This window comes from Sebastes umbrosus, chromosome 1 (genome assembly GCF_015220745.1).
Source record: "Sebastes umbrosus isolate fSebUmb1 chromosome 1, fSebUmb1.pri, whole genome shotgun sequence".
Lineage (NCBI taxonomy): Eukaryota > Metazoa > Chordata > Actinopteri > Perciformes > Sebastidae > Sebastes > Sebastes umbrosus.
The window spans coordinates 1,269,866-1,292,665 of NC_051269.1; the positions used below are offsets into that span (position 1 = coordinate 1,269,866).

General features: G+C 43.8%; 1 protein-coding gene across 2 annotated transcripts in view; it reads right to left on the minus strand.

The window, feature by feature from the left end:
* Positions 1-20,487, minus strand: part of rspo4 (R-spondin 4) — a 45,857-nt gene extending 25,370 nt beyond the window's left edge. For both annotated transcript variants that reach the window (XM_037786487.1, XM_037786494.1), the window contains exon 1: positions 20,043-20,487. In XM_037786487.1, the coding sequence (XP_037642415.1) occupies positions 20,043-20,127 (85 nt within the window). In that variant the 5' untranslated portion in view covers positions 20,128-20,487. The remainder of the gene's footprint in view (positions 1-20,042) is intronic.
* Positions 20,488-22,800: the final 2,313 nt, after the last annotated feature.

The window sequence follows — 22,800 nt, forward strand, 5'->3', positions numbered from 1 at the left end:
GAGTGAGATGTCGGGGAAAAACAGAGGAGGGGGCCTCTGTGTTTACATGAATGACAGCTGGTGTAAACAATACACGATGCATCAGACCGTCTGTAACCCCGACGTTGAACTTGTCTGCGTGAGCCTGAGACTCGTTTATCTACCTCGAGAGTTTGGAAACATTATCCTCTGCGCTGTGTATGTTCCACCCAGCGGGAAAGTTGCTAGCGCAGCCGCCCAGGTTACAGACTGTGTTCAACAACAACTTTTACGCTTCCCTGAGGCCCCGGTTTTAATCTTAGGGGACTTCAACCACTGTAAACTGGAAATGTCACTTCCAGGTTTTGAACAGTATGTCAAATGTGAGACCAGGGAGGACAAAATCCTTGATAAATGCAACGGTAATGTAAAGAATGCTTATGTGTCTAAAGCCAAACCCCAACTGTCAAACTCAGATCATAACACAGTACACCTCATCCCCACTTACAAAACTGTTCTCAAACGCAGTAAACCACAAACCAAGACTGTAAAGGTCTGGACGAATGACAGCATTGAGTCCCTCAAAGGATGTTTTCTTTCTACTGACTGGAATATCTTCCATGGGATGGATGTGGACACTGCTACTGAGACTGTTACGGATTATATTACATTTTGTGTGGACATGGTCATACCGCAGAAAGAAATAACTGTGTATTTGAACAATAAACCATATATAACTAAGGAGGTTAAGGACTGCATTAACCGCAAAAAAAATAGCATTTAAAAATAAGGACAGAATTCAACTGAAAACTGTACAAAAAGAACTTAATCAGTTGCTAAATGAGGCCAGGAGGAAACATAAAGAGACCATAGAAGATAACTTTGTGGCTAATAACCCAAGTAAACTGTGGGATACTATGAAGAAAATCACCAACATGGCTCCATCTCATAAAAATCTCAGCACCCCCAACAATCTGCAAAAAGCAAGGGAGCTAAATGACTTTTACCTGAGATTTGAAACAAGGGACTTTTCTTCTGAATGTAGAGATGTTTCTGACTCAATCTCTGTCTCTGAGCAGGACGCCAGGTTGGTGATGGAACCTCATCAAATAAAATCACTTTTTAAACAACTCTGTACTAAGAAGGCCACAGGGCCAGATGGAATATCTGCTTTTCTACTTAAAACATGTGCAGAGGAGCTAACAACAGCATGGTGCCCCATCTTCCAAAAATCTGTGGACTCTCACACCATCCCCTCCCTCTGGAAGAAATCAATAATCACACCGGTCCCTAAAAAAAATTCCCCAAAGGTCAACATTGACTTCAGGCCGGTGGCTATGACATCCATTGTCATGAAGTGTTTTGAGAGGATTATGGTGACACTGCTCAGGAAGGAGGTGGAGGTGCATTTAGATCCTTTTCAGTTTGCCTGTAAGCGAGGCCGCAGCACAGATGATGCTATTAATTGTATCACTCATTTGGTAAGTAAACACCGTGAGGATCCAAAAGCTTATGTACATGGGTTGTTCGTTGACTTTAGCTCAGCCTTCAACACCGTGCAGCCGCACTTGCTCATGGGAAAGATGAGGGAGATGAGTGTAAATCCTTTCACCTTAAAATGGTACCTCTCCTTTCTGACAGACAGAACGCAGCAGGTCAGGGTCAACAGCGCCCTCTCGGAACCCAGGTCCATCAGCACTGGTGCCCCTCAGGGTTGTGTTAGCTCCCCAGTCCTCTTTACATTATACACAAATGACTATAAGCAATCCCATCCTGAGAACTTTATTATTAAGTTCTCTGATGACACAGCCATACTCAGCCTGCTACACAGGGATAGCAGCCCACTGGACTATTTCTCTGAAATAGAGGAATTTGTGCAGTGGTGTGACAACAACCATCTTGAGCTGAATGTGAGGAAGACAGAGGAGATGGCCAGCTGTATGTGCTTCATACAACAGAGACTCTCTCAGAACAACAACAGGTGCTGAAGAACCTTCTGACCCGCTGACTTCAGTTCAGCAGCTCGTTGGCTCAGAGACGTTCCTCTCAGCAGCTCCTGGTGCGAATGTGATTCATCAGAAGAAAACAACAGTTTCAGTATCTGACAGCAGCTTTCACCACAGAGAGAAGAGCTGCTTTAAAGGGCTGCCATCATGCAGACCATCAGTCATAGAGGAGAAGCCTCCATAGACCAGAATGCAATGCAGCCACAACACTTTATCCACATCACACTCTTCCAAACGGCTTTTTACCTTTATCTACTTTACATACTAGTTTTACAAACCTCTGTATACACAAATACACATCTTTATTACTGCTCTATATGAAGTATTCTGCATTTCCTCCTGTGGGTTCCCTGGCACCCTTCCTCCTGTACTGCTAAGGTTAGCGATGTAATGACATTTTTAAAAACATTTTAAAGCTATGTTTGTAATAAAGGACATTATTTTTCTAACCTGGCCTCTCTTGCAGCTTTTATTTTTGCAGCAACTAATCACCATTTTTGAATTGAAATAAAAATTATTTGATTTTGAAACTTGAAACTCACATCTCTGTCCCATGTCTTTATCAAAGAACTTGTGTAATTTGGTTGGATTATTCTCTGGGTGGAATTCCCAGAGTGGCGTTGTCGGGTTCTAATAGCGTGGGTTTCTGCTAAGTGCCCGGGTTACATATCCATCCTACATTCCTGTCTACACCTCTTTGTAAATACACTACTTCTCTTTCCAATTCTTTTCTTATTGTTTGTTTTACAGACATGGTTAGGTCATCATATCAAATACATAACTGAGTCTCTGTTACATGAAATAAAAACATAGAAAGAGGATGTTGGTCTCGGTCACTCAAAAGAAAACATAAAAAAATTAGATAAAATAATGATAATACATTTATTATTTAATTATAATTATTTTTCTTTTAAAATAAAATAATAGATTTAGCTTAAAGAAATTAAATAAAATGACGTTCAGCGTAACGTTAAGTAAGAGTGAAATAGTTCTAATAATAGTATTGGTTGTAATTAAAGTAGGTGAGCTGGAGAGAGATGATATTACTCCTCCTCATGCATATACATACTGTCCTCAACTAAATAAAAAATGTACATTACTATTTTATATTTACTTATGTTTATATGTTTATATATATGTATATATATGTATATATATACATATATATACACATATATATATTAAAACACATTATATGAGCATTGTTGAAGGAACCTGAGACCAATGACAGATAGAGAAGCTTCAACCTGTTGTCAGAGGTGAAAGTAATAGATTACATTTACTGTCGTGACTGTAACAATGTTTTTTATTTAGTCTGGTGTTTCTGGTGAGTCAGATGAGTCAGGTGATTCAGGTGTGTCTGGTGAGTCAGATGAGTCAGATGAGTCTGGTGTGTCTGGTGAGGCAGGTGAGTCAGATGAGTCTGGTGTGTCTGGTGAGTCAGATGAGTCAGGTGATTCAGGTGTGTCTGGTGAGTCAGATGAGTCAGATGAGTCAGGTGAGTCAGATGAGTCAGGTGAGTCAGGTGTGTCTGGTGAGTCAGGTGAGTCAGATGAGTCAGGTGTGTCTGGTGTGTCCGGTGAGTGAGGTGAGTCAGGTGAGTCAGATGAGTCATGTGAGTCAGGTGAGTCAAGTGTGTCTGGTGAGTTAGGTGTGTCTGATGTGGCAGGTGTGTCTGCCTGCAGGAGGACGGAGCTCCAGAGTGGAGACACACCAGAGATTATCTATGTCCAACAGAACCAACAACAATGACATCAAATGAAGGATCACTTCATCATAGAGAGTGTGGTTATTATGGTTATTATGGTTAGTGTTATTGTACCTGAGCATAGTTAAATAAAGGTTGCATCTACGTCTATTATTTTATTATCTATCTATTATTGCTCTATATCCCTTCCTGCCCTCTGAATTCCTCGGATGTGTTTCATTGAGTTCACTCATTCACTAAGGTAACAGAGTCTTTACAGTCAGGACTCCTAGACTATGAATGACCTGTCTGAGGAGGGCTGCGCACTTTTATATCACTTTTAAAAACTCACTTCTTTAGAAATGTTTTTCTGTCATTTTATTTATGTTTTTGGATATTTTAGTTGTTTTACCCTGTTGGGTTTTTATGTGTTTAGTTGTTGGCTCTCAGTACATTTCATTATTGTTCTGTTTTAATGTGTTCTGTTTTTATTGTAAAGCACTTTGTAACTGTGTTTTGAAAGCTGCTATATAAATAAAGATTATTATTATTATTATTATTATTATTATTATTATTATTATTATTATTATATTCTTATTATTATTGTAGTGACTTTTTACAAACAAATACCAAATGCCACTAAGGGGCGGACGGGAGAACTTGTTCGGACACGTGCTTTACAAACAAACCAATGTCCAGTGTGCTGTGCAACGATAGATCACTTACATTTATTTACACTTTCACATCTCACCTTCATGTTCTTCCCCTGTTTCCATTCAGCGGGATCTAATTCAACAATGTTTCATATGGAAAGGCTTGGCTCGGCAGGGCACGGCCTGCCACGGCTCGGCACGGTAAAAAACTGTTTGGCTCTACGTCTCACCCACACCTGATCCTAATCAGGACAGCTTACCTATATGCACTTTCCTGTCCATGTTACACCCTGTGGTCAGTGCTAGAACTGCAGGCAGACATTAATAACCTGAATTCACTGATTAAATGAACTGAGGTGGCTCAATAAGCCCTGAGCTATTCCTTTGATTGGCTAGTACACACTGCATTCATTGGATTGGTTGGTTAAGTGAAGTCATGTGGAATGGGTTTGGCCAATAAGAGGCAGAGTAGGGCGGGTCGTGCCGTCACCACGGTAGGATTAAGCCTCATCCACACTGGGAACGTCAGGAGCGCGTGGCAGCTGCGTTACCTGTTGTTTTTTATTTCAACGTCCCTGTTAACAGGTTAGAGCAGCCACACTGCGTCTCAGCTAAAGATTAGAGGTCTCGCCTATTTTTGACGCGTGCAGCGCGCGTCTCACAGCAGCAGCAGAGAGTGAAAGTGAACTATTAACAGTATATTAACATCATATCAGCTACATTACTACAGTTTACATGTCTAGACATCTGTAGAATATGTCACGGACAGTGAAGGTGATCTATTGACAGTATATTAACATCATACCGGCTACATTACTACAGTTTCGAGGTCTATCTGTAGAATATGTTACGGAGATGAAAAAAAGTAAAGACTTATTTTTAAATCAACACTTCCTGCTTTCATTTAAAAATAAAAGCTCTCGAGCGTTTTTTTTCTATTCCTTTATTTGTTAAAGGGACTGTTTGTAACTTTGTAAGCGTATAAATGTACCGGGTCGGGACACATGCACGCTCGCATATGCGCACTCGCGTGTGGCCGGCGTCCCCGCTCCTCTGCCTGCTTGCCTTCACTCAGACAGCGTGCGCGTTCTCGCGTACTCGCTCCACCTCTAGACGTGCATGCGCGCTCACTCCACACTGCAGAAGAGTTAGTTTAGCTCTGAGAATATCTAGTGAATGTACAGTGGACGTTTGTGCAGAAATAACTGCTGCAGCTTCACCAGACCAACAGAGGTTTCCCGTGTCTTGTGAAGTGACGGGGCTCTGCAGAGAGAAACCTTGTCGTCTCCTTACCGACCGGGTGCCGGTGTCTCCCTGTTCACTCCGGCTGCGGGCGGAGGGAGACGAGTTTCTCGTTGCGGAGCCCTGCGGCTGAAGCCTGCGCTGAGGCAGGAGAAGCAAACACAGTATCAGCAGTGATTCATGGAGAGACCTCCGTCTGGTCAGCTAACATTACTGCCAAGCAGCTAAAATAGTCGCCTCACTGTTTTGAGCGATGCTCGTTCATGTCTATTTAGAGCGAGCAAGCGCTAGCCCGACGCTGACTTTCGTTGATTTCACAGCCACAGGTGTCGCTGTTAAGAAGCATTTCTGAAAGTTACAAATAGTCCCTTTAACACAAGGCTTTTATTCTGAAATATGAGCAGTCAGTGCTGTGGAACTTGCAGTGACTTGGAGAGCTCCATGAATTGATAAAGTATGGAGTTTAAATCAACACTTCATTTTGAAATAAAAGCCTTCAAGCGTTTTTTCTGTGGACAGAATTCCTTCATTTGTTAACACGAGGCTTTTATTCTGAAATATGTGCCGGACAGTGTTCTAGAACATAGAATGACTTGGAGAGCTCCATGAATGAATATAGTAAAGAGTTTTAATTGTGGATTATTACTATTATTTACAAATAACCACACGTTTCTTAACCTTTCTCTGTCTAAAATAAATATAAATGATATTTATAATGAAATGAAATGGCCATTAAAAGGCAAACTCTATGTAGAAAGAAAGGGCTGACAGCAGCAGCAGCAGCAGCAGACACGCAGCAGAAATGCAGCTAGTGTGAACGCAGCGACCAAGCTACGCAGCCACCACACTACGCAGCCGCCACGCACTCCTGACGTTCCCAGTGTGGATGAGGCTTTAGAGATCAGGTGTGAAACCGACAGGTCCGTGACGGACGGAGCTAACATGCTAAATGCTAACATGCTCCTGAATCTGTCTTCAGTGATGGTTCGTGTCTACAGGGTGGGTTTTAAGAGGGATCTGCTCTCTTCTCTTCTCAGCGTTGTACGCTTGATGGGCTGCTAATTGACACTAGACACCTGATTGGACGAACTCTTTCCCATGCGGGCTGCTGCTCACAGCTTTCAAACTGGAACCAAAATGGCGGCTCGTTTGGAAACTTTCTTCTCTTATATGATGAAAATAGTTCACTGAAATGAGTTTCTGAGAACATTTTATGAGAGAAATAATCCATGCGGTTAGTTTAAAAGTTTCTAGAGAGTTTCCAGGGATGGCGAGTCAAGTCAGACTCGCACTCGCATACTTATTCTATATATTATAATACTTATTATAAACTTACACCTATTATAAAGAGGCCCAGACCTCAACTTTATGCAAACGAGGAGCAGGTGACATAACGGTCCGTCTCTCCAATCACACCGCCACGAGAGGCTGAGTGGACTGGTTATACTGGGAACCAGAGGCTGAGTGGACTGGTAATACTGGGAGCCAGAGGCTGAGGCTGAGTGGACTAAGGCTGAGTGGACTGGTTATACTGGGTACCAGAGGCTGAGTGGACTGGTTATACTGGGAACCAGAGGCTGAGTGGACTGGTTATACTGGGAACCAGAGGCTGAGTGGACTGGTAATACTGGGAGCCAGAGGCTGAGGCTGAGTGGATTATGGCTGAGTGGACTGGTTATACTGGGTACCAGAGGCTGAGTGGACTGGTTATACTGGGAACCAGAGGCTGAGTGGACTGGTTATACTAAGAACCAAAGGCTGAGGCAGAGTGGAATGGTTATATATGGAAACCAGGGGCTGAGTGGATTGGTTATACTGGGAACCAGAGGCTGAGTGGACTGGTTATAGATGGGAACCAGGGGCTGAGTGGACTGGTTATACTGGGAACCAGAGGCTGAGTGGAATGGTTATACTGGGAACCAGAGTCGGAGTTGACTGGTTATGCTAGGAACCAGAGGCGGAGTGGAGTGAGGCTGAGTAGACTGGTTATACTGGAAACCAGAAGCTGAGTGGACTGGTTATACCGGGAACCAGAGGCTGAGTGGACTGGTTGTACTGGGAGCAAGAGGCTGAGTGAACTGGTTATACTAGGAAAAATAAGCTGAGTGGATTAGTTATACTGGGAACCAGAGGCTGAGTGGACTGGTTATACTGGGAACCAGAGGCTGAGTAATCAGGTTATACTGGGAACCAGAGGCTGAATGGACTGGTTATACTGGGAACCAGAGGCTGTGGCAGAGTGGACTGGTTATACTGGGAACCAGAGGTTGAGTGGACTGATTATATATGGGAACCAGGGGCTGAGTGGACTGGTTATACTGGGAACCAGAGGCTGAATGGAATGGTTATACTGGGAACCAGAGTCGGAGTTGACTGGTTATACTAGGAACCAGAGGCTGTGGCAGAGTGGACTGGTTATACTGGGTACCAGAGGCTGAGTTGACTGGTTATACTGGGAACCAGAGGCTGTGGCAGAGTGGACTGGTTATACTGGGAACCAGAGGCTGAGTGGACTGGTTATACTGGGAACCAGAGGCTGAATGGAATGGTTATACTGGGAACCAGAGTCGGAGTTGACTGGTTATACTAGGAACCAGAGGCTGAGTGGACTGGTTATACTGGGAACAAGAGGCTGAGTGGACTGGTTATAATGGGAACCAGAGGCTGAGTGGAATGGTTATACTGGGAACCAGAGGCTGAGGCAGAGTGGACTGGTTATACTGGGAACCAGAGGCTAAGTGGACTGGTTATACTGGGAACCAGAGGCTAAGTGGACTGAGGGTGAGTAGACTGGTTATACTGGGAACCAGAGGCTGAGTAGACAGGTTATACTGGGAACCAGAGGCTGAGTGGACTGGTTATACTGGGAACCAGAGGCTGAGGCTGAGTGGACTAAGGCTGAGTGGACTGGTTATACTGGGTACCAGAGGCTGAGAGGACTGGTTATACTAAGAACCAGAGGCTGAGGCAGAGGGGAATGGTTATATATGGAAACCAGGGGCTGAGTGGATTGGTTATACTGGGAACCAGAGGCTGAGGCAGAGTGGACTGGTTATACTGGGAACCAGAGGCTAAGTGGACTGAGGCTGAGTAGACTGGTTATACTGGGAACCAGAGGCTGAGTAGACAGGTTATACTGGGAACCAGAGGCTGAGTGGACTGGTTATACTGGGAACCAGAGGCTGAGGCTGAGTGGACTGAGGCTGAGTGGACTGGTTATACTGGGTACCAGAGGCTGAGAGGACTGGTTATACTAAGAACCAGAGGCAGAGGCAGAGGGGAATGGTTATATATGGAAACCAGGGGCTGAGTGGATTGGTTATACTGGGAACCAGAGGCTGAGGCAGAGTGGACTGGTTATACTGGGAACCAGAGGCTAAGTGGACTGAGGCTGAGTAGACTGGTTATACGGGGAAGCAGAGGCTGAATGGACTGAGGCTGAGTGGATTGGTTATACTGGGAACCAGAGGCTGAGTAATCAGGTTATACTGGGAACCAGAGGCTGAGTGGACTGGTTATACTGGGAACCAGAGGCCAAGTGGACTGAGGTTGAGTGGACTGGTTATACGGGGAAGCAGAGGCTGAATGGACTGAGGCTGAGTGGACTGGTTATACTGGGAACCAGAGGCTGAGTGGACTGGTTATACTTGGAACCAGAGGCTGAGGCTGAGTGGACTGAGGCTGAGTGGACTGGTTATACTGGGTACCAGAGGCTGAGAGGACTGGTTATACTGGGAACCAGAGGCTGAGGCAGAGTGGAATAGTTATATATGGGAACCAGAGGCTAAGTGGACTGGTTAAACTGGGAACCAGAGGCTAAGTGGACTAAGGCTGAGTAGACTGGTTATACTGGGAACCAGAGGCTGAGGCAGAGTGGACTGGTTATACTGGGAACCAGAGGCTAAGTGGACTGAGGCTGAGTAGACTGGTTATACTGGGAACCAGAGGCTGAGTGGACTGGTTATACTGGGAACCAGAGGCTAAGTGGACTAAGGCTGAGTAGACTGGTTATACTGGGAACCAGAGGCTGAGTAATCAGGTTATACTGGGAACCAGAGGCTGAATGGACTGGTTATACTGGGAACCAGAGGCTGAGGCTGAGTGGACTGGGGCTGAGTGGACTGGTTATACTGGGTACCAGAGGCTGAGTTGACTGGTTATACTGGGAACCAGAGGCTGTGGCAGAGTGGACTGGTTATACTGGGAACCAGAGGCTGAGTGGACTGGTTATAGATGTGAACCAGGGGCTGAGTGGACTGGTTATACTGAGAACCAGAGGCTGAGTGGAATGGTTATACTGGGAACCAGAGTCGGAGTTGACTGGTTATACTAGGAACCAGAGGCTGAGTGGACTGGTTATACTGGGAACCAGAAGCTGAGGCTGAGTGGACTGAGGCTGAGTGGACTGGTTATACTTGGTACCAGAGGCTGAGTGGACTGGTTATACTGGGAACCAGAGGCTGAGTTGACTGGTTATACTAAGAACCAGAGGCTGAGGCAGAGTGGAATGGTTATATATGGAAACCAGGGGCTGAGTGGATTGGTTATACTGGGAACCAGAGGCTGAGTGGACTGGTTATAGATGGGAACCAGGGGCTGAGTGGACTGGTTATACTGGGAACCAGAGGCTGAGTGGAATGGTTATACTGGGAACCAGAGTCAGAGTTGACTGGTTATACTAGGAACCAGAGGCGGAGTGGAGTGAGGCTGAGTAGATTGGTTATACTGGGAACCAGAAGCTGAGTGTACTGGTTATACTGGGAACCAGAGGCTGAGTGAACTGGTTGTACTGGGAGCAAGAGGCTGAGTGGACTGGTTATACTGGGAACCAGAAGCTGAGTGGACTTGGTATACTGGGAACCAGAGGCTGAGTGAACTGGTTATACTGGGAACAAAAGGCTGAGTGGACTGGTTATACTGGGAAAAAGAAGCTGAGTGGATTGGTTATACTGGGAACCAGAGGCTGAGTGGACTGGTTATACTGGGAACCAGAGGCTGAGGCTGAGTGGACTGAGGCTGAGTGGACTGGTTATACTGGGTACCAGAGGCTGAGTGGACTGGTTATACTGGGAACCAGAGGCTGTGGCAGAGTGGACTGGTTATACTGGGAACCAGAGGATGAGTGGACTGGTTATACATGGGAACCAGGGCTGAGTGGATTGGTTATACTGGGAACCAGAGGCTGAGTGGACTAAGGTTGAGTGGACTGGTTATACTGGGAACAAGAGTCTGAGTGGACTGGTTATACTGGGAACTAGAGGCCAAGTGGACTGAGGTTGAGTGGACTGGTTATACGGGGAAGCAGAGGCTGAATGGACTGAGGCTGAGTGGACTGGTTATACTGGGAACCAGAGGCTGAGTGGACTGGTTATACTGGGAACCAGAGGCTGAGGCTGAGTGGACTGAGGCTGAGTGGACTGAGGCTGAGTGGACTGGTTATACTGGGTACCAGAGGCTGAGAGGACTGGTTATACTGGGAACCAGAGGCTGAGTGGACTGGTTGGACATGGGAACCAGGGGCTGAGTGGACTGGTTATACTAGGAACCAGAGGCTGAGTGGACTGGTTATACTTGGAACCAGAGGCTGAGTGGACTGGTTGGACATGGGAACCAGGGGCTGAGTGGACTGGTTATACTGGGAACCAGAGGCTGATTGGAATGGTTATAATGGGAACCAGAGGCTGAGTGGACTGGTTATACTAGGAACCAGAGGCTGAGTAGACTGGTTATACTGGGAACCAGAGGGTAAATGGACTGAGGCTGAGTAGACTGGTTATACTGAGAACCAGAGGCTGAGTAGACAGGTTATACTAGGAACCAGAGGCTGAGGCTGAGTGGACTGAGGCTGAGTGGACTGGTTATACTGGGTACCAGAGGCTGAGTGGACTGGTTATACTGGGAACCAGAGGCGGAGTGGAGTGAGGTTGAGTAGACTGGTTATATTGGTTACCAGAAGCTGAGTGGACTGGTTATACTGGGAACAAGAGGCTGAGTGGACTGGTTATACTGGGAACCAGAGGCTGAGGCTGAGTGGACTGAGGCTGAGTGGACTGGTTATACTGGGTACCAGAGGCTAAGTGGACTGGTTATACTGGGAACCAGAGGCTGAGGCAGAGTGGACTGGTTATACTGGGAACCAGAGGATGAGTGGACTGGTTATACATGGGAACCAGGGCTGAGTGGACTGGTTATAATGGGAACCAGAGGCTGAGTGGACTGGTTATACTGGGAACCAGAGGCTGAGTGGACTGAGGCTGAGTGGACTGGTTATACTGGGAACCAGAGGCTGAGTGGACTGGTTATACTGGGAACGAGATGCTGAGTGGACTGGTTATAATGGGAACCAGAGGCTGAGTGGACTGGTTTTATGGAAACCAGAGGCTTAGTGGACAGGTTATACTGGGTACCAGAGGCTGAGTGGACTGGTTACACTGGGAACCAGAGGCTGAGGTTGAGTGGACTGGTTATATTGGGAACCAGAGGCTGATTTGACTGGTTATACATGGGAACCAGAGGCCAAGTGGACTGAGGCTGAGTGGACCGGTTATACTGGGAACCAGAGGCTGAATGGACTGGTTATACTGGGAACAAGAGGCTGAGGCAGAGTGAAATGGTTATATATCATTTAATACAGCCTCAGTAAAGGTGGAAAATCCATACGCAGCCACAACAGCCTGGCACCTCCTCCTCATGCTGGTCACCAACCTGGTCACACGTTGCTGTGGGATGGCGTTCCATTCCTCAACCAGGATTCGTTGCAGAACAGCCCCCGTGGTTGTGTGTTCCCTCAATGATGTCACTGGCAAAACAAGGCTTGTCATCATTGAAGGCCATCTCAATGCAGTGAGATGACCAACACAACCACGCTGGCTGACCTGCAATGAATCCTGGTTGAGGAATGGAACGCCATCCCACAGCAACGTGTGACCAGGTTGGTGACCAGCATGAGGAGGAGGTGCCAGGCTGTTGTGGCTGCGTATGGATCTTCCACTTCTACTGAGGCTCCTGACGGTGGATTAAATGAATAAAGTGTAAAATAGCCAATATGTCTTGTTTGTTCCTTGTTACTGATAGAGAGTTCAATCATCCAATCCACCAAACAACTCAAAACAAGAGTCAGTACCAACAGGAGAAAACACTGTTTACCATTGACGGAGCATTTTGGAACATTTTTCTTGGGTGCTACCCACATAATCAGCTGTGCTGCTCTTCCCACAAATGCATGATCCTTACAAGTTGGACATCATTGTGAAGGTCAATAAACAGGCTTTCCAACCATGTAGAATACAATGACCATTAGCATTGTAACAACAGAGAAATAATCCACCAAACACAAGTTTCCAAACTTTTTTTTCAGAGTTTATATACAGTATATATAAATAGTATATACATATACAGAAACAGGGACAGAGACAGAGACAGAGACAGAGACAGAGACAGAAACAGAGACAGAGACAGAGACAGAGACAGACACAGACACAGACACAGAGACAGAGACGGAAACAGAGACAGAGGCAGAGACAGGGACAGAGACAGGGACAGGGACAGGGACAGGGACAGAAACAGAGACAGAGACAGAGACAGAAACAGAGACAGAGACAGAGACAGAGACAGACACAGACACAGACACAGACACAGAGACAGAGACGGAAACAGAGACAGAGGCAGAGACAGGGACAGAGACAGGGACAGGGACAGGGACAGGCACAGGCACAGGCACAGAGACAGAGACAGACACAGAGACAGAAACAGAGACAGAGACAGAGACAGACACAGACACAGAGACAGAGACGGAAACAGAGACAGGGACAGGGACAGGGACAGGCACAGAGACAGAGACAGACACAGAGACAGAAACAGAGACAGAGACAGAGACAGAGACAGAGACAGGGACAGAGACAGGAGTATGAGGGTAGTAACACCAAACAACTGTGATTGAAGGAGCAGTAGATGAATAATAGATTTGACAGGTGTCAGGTGTTCCAGTCAGAGACGGTCCAGTAGCTGGTTGATTCAATATATTCCTCTGGCATTAAACCCACTGCATATAATTCCTCTGGCATTAAACCCACTACATATAATTCCTCTGGCATTAAACCCACTGCATATAATTCCTCTGGCATTAAACCCACTACATACTATTCCTCTGGCATTAAACCCACTACATATTATTCCTCTGGTATTAAATACACCACATACTATTCCTCTGGCATTAAACCCACTACATACTATTCCTCTGGCATTAAAAACCTGCATTGTCTGGGTCGCCGTCACATGATCACTAGAACCCCCAGCTAAACTGGACCTGTGGTTCAGTCTGAACTGGGCTGCTGCGTCCTGTAGAGATCACCTGGACTCCTGCAGCTACTGTAGAGGCTCAGTGAGCGTTGGTTCAGGGGCTGGGCCTCTAGAGGGCCTCCTAGAGCTCCCTGTACCTGAGGTTTAACTTCAGCCACACGGTTTAACTGGTTGATTTCTAGCCTTTCAGCATGTTCCCTCCTTTCAAGGCAACACTCTAATCAGACTTATAGAAAATTATTATAATAATGACATTCTAAAATATGTACTTCTGAACCAACTGAAAATTAAAGGTGTCAGTTCTTCCTCAATTCATTAGTGATGCCAGAGACGGGTTACAGAATCAGTCCAGAACCTGCCAGGTGGACATGTGGCCAGTATAAGAACCAGTCCAGAACCTGCCAGCTGGACATGTGGCCAGTATAAGAACCAGTCCAGAACCTGCCAGGTGGACATGTGGCCAGTATAAGAACCAGTCCAGAACCTGCCAGCTGGACATGTGGTCAGTATAAGAACCAGTCCAGAACCTGCCAGCTGGACATGTGGCCAGTATAAGAACAAGTCCAGAACCTGCCAGCTGGACATGTGGTCAGTATAAGAACCAGTCCAGAACCTGCCAGGTGGACATGTGGTCAGTAGAAGTGCAGTGACGGCTCCATGAATGAATAAAGAACAGAGTTGTGGATTATTACTATTATTTACATATTACCACACGCTTCTTAACATTTTTGTGTGTAAACTAAATCTAAATGACATTTCTAATGAGATGAAATGGCCGTTATGAAAGGACAACCCTCTGTAGAAAGAAAAGGCTGACAGCAGCAGAACCGCAGCAGAAAGGCTGCCGATGTGGACGCCACACACGTGAGACACACAGCGATTCAGCGAGGCAGCCGTCACTTGCTGCTGAACCGGAACCAGCCCGTAGCTGCAGTCGCTCCTCAGACACTTTACTTGAAGACATTTCCGTGTGATCTCGTGATATCGTGAGAATCCAGCTGCCGTGCACCAGAACTCTTGCTGGGCCTCCAAACCCATTTTGAAGTGATTCTCTTGTCAGTCTGTCATTGTTTTTGTGCTGGTTTAGGTAGCACTTAACAATGACCTTTGACCTTGCACAAGTTAGGGATGTGTTTCCACGTAATCTCAGTTTAGAAGAGTTATTAATGGTTGAGAATAGAGATGAGAAGATGCTTACTAGGTACAGAAGAGTCCGCTGTAGAGGAGAACATATCTGGGACCTCACTCTGAGGTCAAAGAGAACCAGTTCTCTGCACACATGCTATCGATCTGCAGGCTTAAGGGACTTTTAGAGGCTCGGCAGGTTTAGGTAGCGTAAAACGCCGACCTTTGACCTTGCATGGGATTGCACTGGGTTTTTAACAAACACCAGGTGTAACGAGGTCCATTTGGGTTTCAGGGAAACATGCTAGTGTTTAAAAGGGGCATTCCACCCTAAAACTGAATGCTGAAGGTAAGAAGTGTTAAGAAAGGTAGGACAGATGGAACAGAGGAAATAAAGTCTGATTGACACGCCACCAAGTTGTGACAGCAAAACAACATTAAAAAATGCCAAATGTATGATGTAAGATTTGTTTATTCCCGACATAAAGTGCTGTCAAAATGCTTTTGGGTAAATGTTATGCAACAAACAAACAGAAAACAAATAATAATGAAATCATATTGCAGCTTCTCCAATGGCCTATCCAATATCACCATATGTCATGTTAATATCCTGAGCTTTAGTGACGCAGCATGCCGACCTTTGGTTAAATATGGCTGCTTGTTAAACTTCCTTTATTATAATCAAATGATCTGAAAGATGTTTATTTTGATATAAATTTTATGGCTTCAGTAAAATTGTATTTATTTATAATTTCTGAATGAAAGACCTGATAATAAAAAAGACAAACAGACCAAAAGTTATTACTTACACAGTTCCTTTCTTTCTCATTCTATATAGTAGAGCAGTATAGTAGTTATCCTGGATATCAGCCTGTGAAGTGGAAGGTAAAGGTGGGATGATCCTCCACCTCCTCACTAGTAGAAATAACAAAAAATATTTTTAGGGTGTGATTTCTCAATAATGTACAGCAGCCGCTGCTTCTGTTGGATGCCAAAATACCCACGATGCACCACAATGTGTAAATTAATAAGAAAAAGGTGCCAGGTGGGGTGACGTGTTAAAATAACACAAGATGTGCAGAAGTCCCTAATGACACACATGTGGATTTACACACAATTGATAGCAGTTGTGTTGAAGTTGTGCTGTTATTTAACACACTTTTCTCCAGTGTGACCAGTTCAACAAGCTGCTTTCATTCACTGTTTTTTTTACGATTTCTAAATAGATGTTTTAATACCAGAATCAATATCTTAGCTTCATCTGAGTCCATGTGGAGGTAGAAGGAAGTTGTAACTTTTATTGTTGTAGTCTGAGTAACGTGACGTCATATCCGTTCCGTATCCGTCAACCAAAACAAACCTCAGAAAGTCTAAAATGTTGGAGGGTCAGCGTGGATACGACCTGCACCCTCACATGTTAAATCCAGTGTGGTAAACACTACACATCCAGTTAAGGATGGAAACACTTTGGGTTTCACACATTGACAGGAAAAGCAGAGCTAGACAGAGCAGAGCTAATGCTGCATGCTAACTCTGTCACGGACAGGAAACGTTATCGTACCGCGGTAACGTGCGGGCGAGCCGGCCGTCGCTCTCGTCTCCGTCGTCAAATGGGCCGACGCTACAACTGTAGAGCACCCAGATACTGACATTTGTGTTCTCTGCATTCAAACGGCCCCGATGGAGCTGACCATGGATGGATAAAGAGAACGGAGCTGACGGGAGAGCTAGAGACCACCTTGGAGAAGTTAGAGGAAGTAGACACGTGGGACTACGTCCACTTTTCAAAATAAGGTGTTAACAAAGGGAACTGTATATATGAAATACATCTATGGAAATAAGATTGATGGATTATATTCACCAGAAGTATAAAACATTACATGTCCCTTATAAATTAAAAAGAAAATACCACTAATCTGTGAGGGAAAGGTCTTTATTCTTTGATTTTTGGCTTGATGGATAATAAATGTAATAAATAATTCCTGACAATGACTGATATATTTGACTTCAGGACATCTCTGACTACATACAGTACATGCTGAAAATCAAACATTTTACTGGATTAATTTAGAGATTTTCCAAAGTAAAAGTCCCTAGAAATGGATGATTTAACTTGTTCCCTTCATGGTCTAGAGTTAAAACAGTTAACAACAATCACAATAAATCACAATACTTGTAGAATCACAACACATACTGAATCAGCAGCCAAGTATCCTGATCGTCCAGCACTAATGAGTACTAATCCAATACCAGTGTTTAATTAATCAGCTGTATGCTTCACTGTGTGGAAGTGACTGAGATCTTTCTGTTATGTGTAAGACATCAGGCTGGACTTAAACATCGCTGCAAAATACAAAACGTGAAAATAATCAACTTTGATTATTGATTATTAATGCGAGGAACTAAAACCAGAGTCAAGTATTGTAATAATCTTGATTCCTGGTGTAATCTGGATTAGACCTCATCTGACTGAGTGTAGATCACCATTCATCATCATGTGATGTGAGAGGTTGATCAGCGTCTCAGAAACACGAGCGGATAGAATAATGGGTTCAACCTCTGACTCCTGAAACACTTGAAACCTCCTCAGTTGTGAGTTTTAACAGCTAAAGGAACCAAGTCCAGATGTGACAGAGGGGGGGTGAGGGGTGAGGGGTAAATGAAGGGAGGAAACAGGGCGACGGGGGAGGGAAGAATAAAATGACAACATGAATCCCTCTGCTGTGAAGTGATGAATTGTGACGGCGGGTCACCTGCAGCAGCAGCGTTTGACCCCGACACCTAAAAACGACCTCTAGGTTCAAGCTGCTCTGATCCATCAGCATCATCCAACACTCAGCTGGCATCATGTCATATTCAGATTTTATACAACGTTGTGTGTATTTATATTTTTAACATTGTAACCAGACATATTAAAGGTTTTATTCTAGGATTTCCATAAAGTTTTGTACTTTTTCAAGGTTCAAGTTTCTTTATCTGTCATCTATCGGCTCCAGCAGAGCAGTCTGAAACTCGTTGGTCTCAGGTTCCTTCAACAATGTTCATCAAATATTTATATATAAAAGAGGAAATCACACAAGTAAATGTAAAGTAAAAAAAGGCATCAAATAGTGCAGTTAAAATAAATATAAACATAAGCAAATATAAAATAGCAACTGAATGAAATTAAATTAAATGTAAATTTGTAATTTAGTAGATGACCACGGCTGTGTATGAATAATCTATAATCTGGTGATATGATACGTATCAGTAGGGCTGCACTATTATGGCCAAAGTTATTATTTATCACAATTATTCACTGATTTTAGCGACAACATATTTTTATTGCACTTTCACATTAAAATAAACAGAGCACTGTTTTCACTTCCAAGCTGTGCTACATTCAGATTTGGGCTGAACCATGTTGGAAAAAACTCACATTACAATATTTGTTCCTGCAATATGAAAAAAAACGGAATATTCACCTTTTGTTAGCTACATTTTAAAGTTAAATGCTTCAATCTGGTGCACTTTGAGAGCAACATTAGCAACATTAAGAGCTACATAAACTATTGTATGCTCTTTATTTAATCACATTGGTTGTATAGATAATATCTATCCCCAAAAGTGAAGTCAAAACATCTGTATGTTAGTTTAGGAAGCATTTGATTTAATATGCAGCAGAGTTTTCTATGAGCAGAACATTTTAAAAATCAATATCTCAGGCGATCATCTTCAGTTAATTGTGGGAAGCCAAAATCGTTATCGCGATCAATATTCAATTAACTGTAAAGCCCTACGTATCATGATAGAGGGGTTACCATTCAAAATATTGAGATATATTGCAATTTTTTAAAATTTAATTCAAGGAAAACTGTTATAGTATAAAGAACCCCACCATGTGCATAACATTTTAGTAAAAAAACTTTACTTTTTTTATGCTATCAGAAGAGTTTTTGCATTTATCCCAGTCCATGTAACGTCCAACATCACAGCAGGACACTGAGAGGACACATCTTTTTGTAAATGAAGAGAATGAAGAGTTCATCTTTGCAGGTAAACTGTTAATTAAAAATCAATACAGTGTTTTTGAGAATCAATGCAGTATCACAAAACATAATATCGCGATACTGGATTTTTCTGATATTTTCTTCCACCCCTGCTGAGGACAGTATTTCAGACGGTCTGCCATCATTTCCATCATTTATTTTGTAAAACAGATGTCTGACTGTTATGATCGGTACCCATCTTGTAATAACTGTCAGTGTGATGTTGTTAAAGCTGCTGTATTTAATGTGAGTCAGCGGTACCTGAAGGAACCACGAGCCCCCTCTCATCAGGATCTAACGCCTCACCTCTATGGGGGCAAAATGACAGTGTAATTGAGACCGGATCTCTCGTCTATTAGTCCCAAATTCCTGAGGAAATGCCAGACATGGTGAGCGTGAGGGTCACCGCATACCTGTGTGTTTCAGTGGGGGGGTTCATGAGGACCCGTTAGCCATTGATCTGGTTTGGAGGAGAGTTTCAACCCACTGTGGAGCGTAACAATGAGCAGCAGTTCAGCCTCACAACTACAAAATAAATCAATGTAAATATGTGGATGATGGTTCAGCTGCTCCTCTATATGAAGGTTTGATTTGTGGATGTGGAGCGATGGATGGGACAGCTGACATGACAGATAGTTTACAGAAGCCGTGGAGGTTGTAAATGTCGTCTTTTATCCTGATTAAATCAGATAAATATTCATATAGTGAAGAGACGTCATGTGATGAGAAGCCTGTTTTTGTTTTTTATTATCATCAAATATTTAATGAAAATCAATGACAGAGAACATCAACGTCAGCTCTGTCTAGTGTTCCCATGTAGTAAATGATAATAATACATTTAGGAATTCAAGTTTATTTAATAAGAAACAACATGTTAGAATGTTATACTGTCATCTCAGTGTTAAAGTTAGACTTGTCTATTAATACATTTATCACATGGTGATTTTTATAAAGAGCATTTCTGCATGTTTGCATTGAGTATAAAGTAAAGAATGAGCTGAGTTTAGAGAAGCCCAACATGCAGGTTGGTCCTTGGTGTACTCACCGCTCTGCTTCTGCAGGACGCCTGACCCCATTTTGATCACCTCACACAGCGAGGACATCACAATGGCAACGAGTCGATAATGCATCTGGGCTGCTGGCGAGCGCCCGTTTCAGCGCCAGACTGCGGACATCTGCGAGGACTCCGGGGTTGGCACGTTTAGTTCCACAGCAAGGGACAGGAGGAGAGCTGTAGGTCTGGATGGAGATGAAGAGGAGAAGATGTTTCAGGCCGAAAGCAGCGATGAGGAGAGAAAATCCTCTTCTTCTTTGTCCTGTTTCACGCTAAAAATTTAGGGCTGAGATGAGCGGACTGGCGGCCGTAAACCACAGAAGAAGAGCGGAGGTGAGGAGAGCAGAGAGCCTCGTCTGCTTCCCCAGACTGGCAGCTTGGAGGGAAAACTCACCATTTAACTACCACTGTCAAATTTGCGATAAACGAGCTCCACTTATCCCGTAGCCATCTTTAACCCTTTATGGGGTGCTCTCAGGGCCTAAGTGGTTCCATATTTGCAGCGTGATCTTTAGCCCCCTCCTCCTGGCTCTATCTATTGTTGTTCACTCTCTTCTTTTTATTAGCCGCCTCTATTTTCTCTGCCTGTTCTGGGCAAAGTGGTTTTCTGTGGCAATCCTGTAAAATGTGGTCAGTCATTGAAGTTAATGTGACCACCCTGAGAGGAGGAAGAGCAGCTGGACAACGTTGGACTAGAGATCAGCTGTTGATGTCTGTCAAATTGATTAGTTTGTCTGTGTGAGGAGTCAGGTAGTGTGTGAATGATCATAAACCTACTGTACTGTTGGGCCTGTTACTGTTAACACTATATAGTGGATGAATAATCCATGATTAGTTGGTGTTGGAGAAAAGGTCAATCATGCTTTAGTTGCTGAGTGGATAATGACACAAGTTGTTGGTGAACATTTTGCTAATATGTTCAGTATCAACATAAATATATGAATGAATAACATTTCATCTGAATGGTACATAAACATCATGATATGATATGATCTCTGAGACCCACATAAACCTGATTTAGTCTTTTTTTAAGGGGTACAGTAGGTCTTTAGGGGGTACAGGAGGTCTTTAGGGGGAGATGGCAGGTCAACAGTAATAAATAAACATTAAAAGTCTATAAGGGTTTAGAACATTATGACAGAAGTATATGATGTCCATCCCCATGCTCTATTATATCTCAGAAGCTGTTGCAGCAACAACTGTTGGGTTGATACCATTTGTTACACAGATTTGGTGCTAAATTTAATCATTTTTTACCACTTGAGACTTGATAAAAATGATCAATAATCCCTCCAAATATTAAGACACCAAGAGGAACCTTGAGGAACACCAGAGAAAAAGACATGCTGTGATTTGGAATCAAAAACTTTTGACCTTTGGAGATTTGTGCAAGAATTGCATTTTTCGGGGATTGGATTGCGAGCACTTGTGTTGTGTAAACTGCTCAGAAAATCCCTTATTGTCAGTGTAGATAGGAAAGCCATCCATCCTCTGAATGCTCTAGGTCTCTAGTCTGATCCATCCATCCTCTGAATGCTCTAGGTCTCTAGTCTGATCCATCCATCCTCTGAATGCTCTAGGTCTCTAGTCTGATCCATCCATCCTCTGAATGCTCTAGGTCTCTAGTTTGATCCATCCATCCTCTGAATGCTCTAGGTCTCTAGTCTGATCCATCCATCCTCTGAATGCTCTAGGTCTCTAGTCTGATCCATCCATCCTCTGAATGCTCTAGGTCTCTAGTTTGATCCGCCCATCCTCTGAATGCTCTAAGTCTGTAGTTTGTGGCTGTAAAGTTTCATGAGGCTGTGATTATCCTAGAGGTCACCACAGGTCATTTTATACAGGGAGGTCAATGAAATGTCTCCTATGGGGACTAACACCATCACACATGAATACAGTTGGGCTCATTGGATCCACCAGAGTCTCAGCTTTATAGTGAGACACAATTTATGTAATTCAGGAATGTTTAAGATCCCCAGTATGCAGAAATATTCAGATACATCATTTAAGAATAGGAGACAATAACACAATTATACTGCATGTGATTATCATAAAGTGGGCATGTCTGTAAAGGGGAGACTCGTGGGTACCCATAGAACCCATTTACATTCACATATCTGGAGGTCAGAGGTCAAGGGACCCCTTTGAAAATAGACATGACAGTTTTTCCTCGCCAACATTTAGTGCAAGTTTGGAGCGTTATTTAACCTCCTTCATGACCAGCTAGTCTGACATGGTTGGTACCGATGGATTCATCAGGTTCTATAGTTTTGTTTGATATATCAAACACTCTCTGTACAGTCTAATAAAAAAAACGTAGAAAAACACGTAATGTCCTGGCAGAAAATGACCAGTACATTTTCTGTTAAGTTTACGGACATTTTCTTAGATTGTATCTGTATCTTCACTCCAGCTTTAAAAGTGCAGCTGCTACAGATTGTAAAGACAGTAAAGACAGTAAAGACAGTAAAGAAAGTAAAGTTGATTGGGTCTCAGAGGGTCTCAGAGGGTCTAAGAGGGCTAACAACTATTTCCCACATATACATTCGAATCTTGCATCTCAATGGTGAATAAAACAATCTAACCAGATCATTCATCAAGTCACATGAAACACTAAATATTTAAATGTGTATTAGCTCCAGCATGCGGTCTCAGTGTTGTGGCTTTAACTTTGACTCACTCACTTAGTTGCATGTTAACCTCGGTTGTTTGTCCTGTCTTTGCCTCCCTTTCATGTTCACTGTCATGT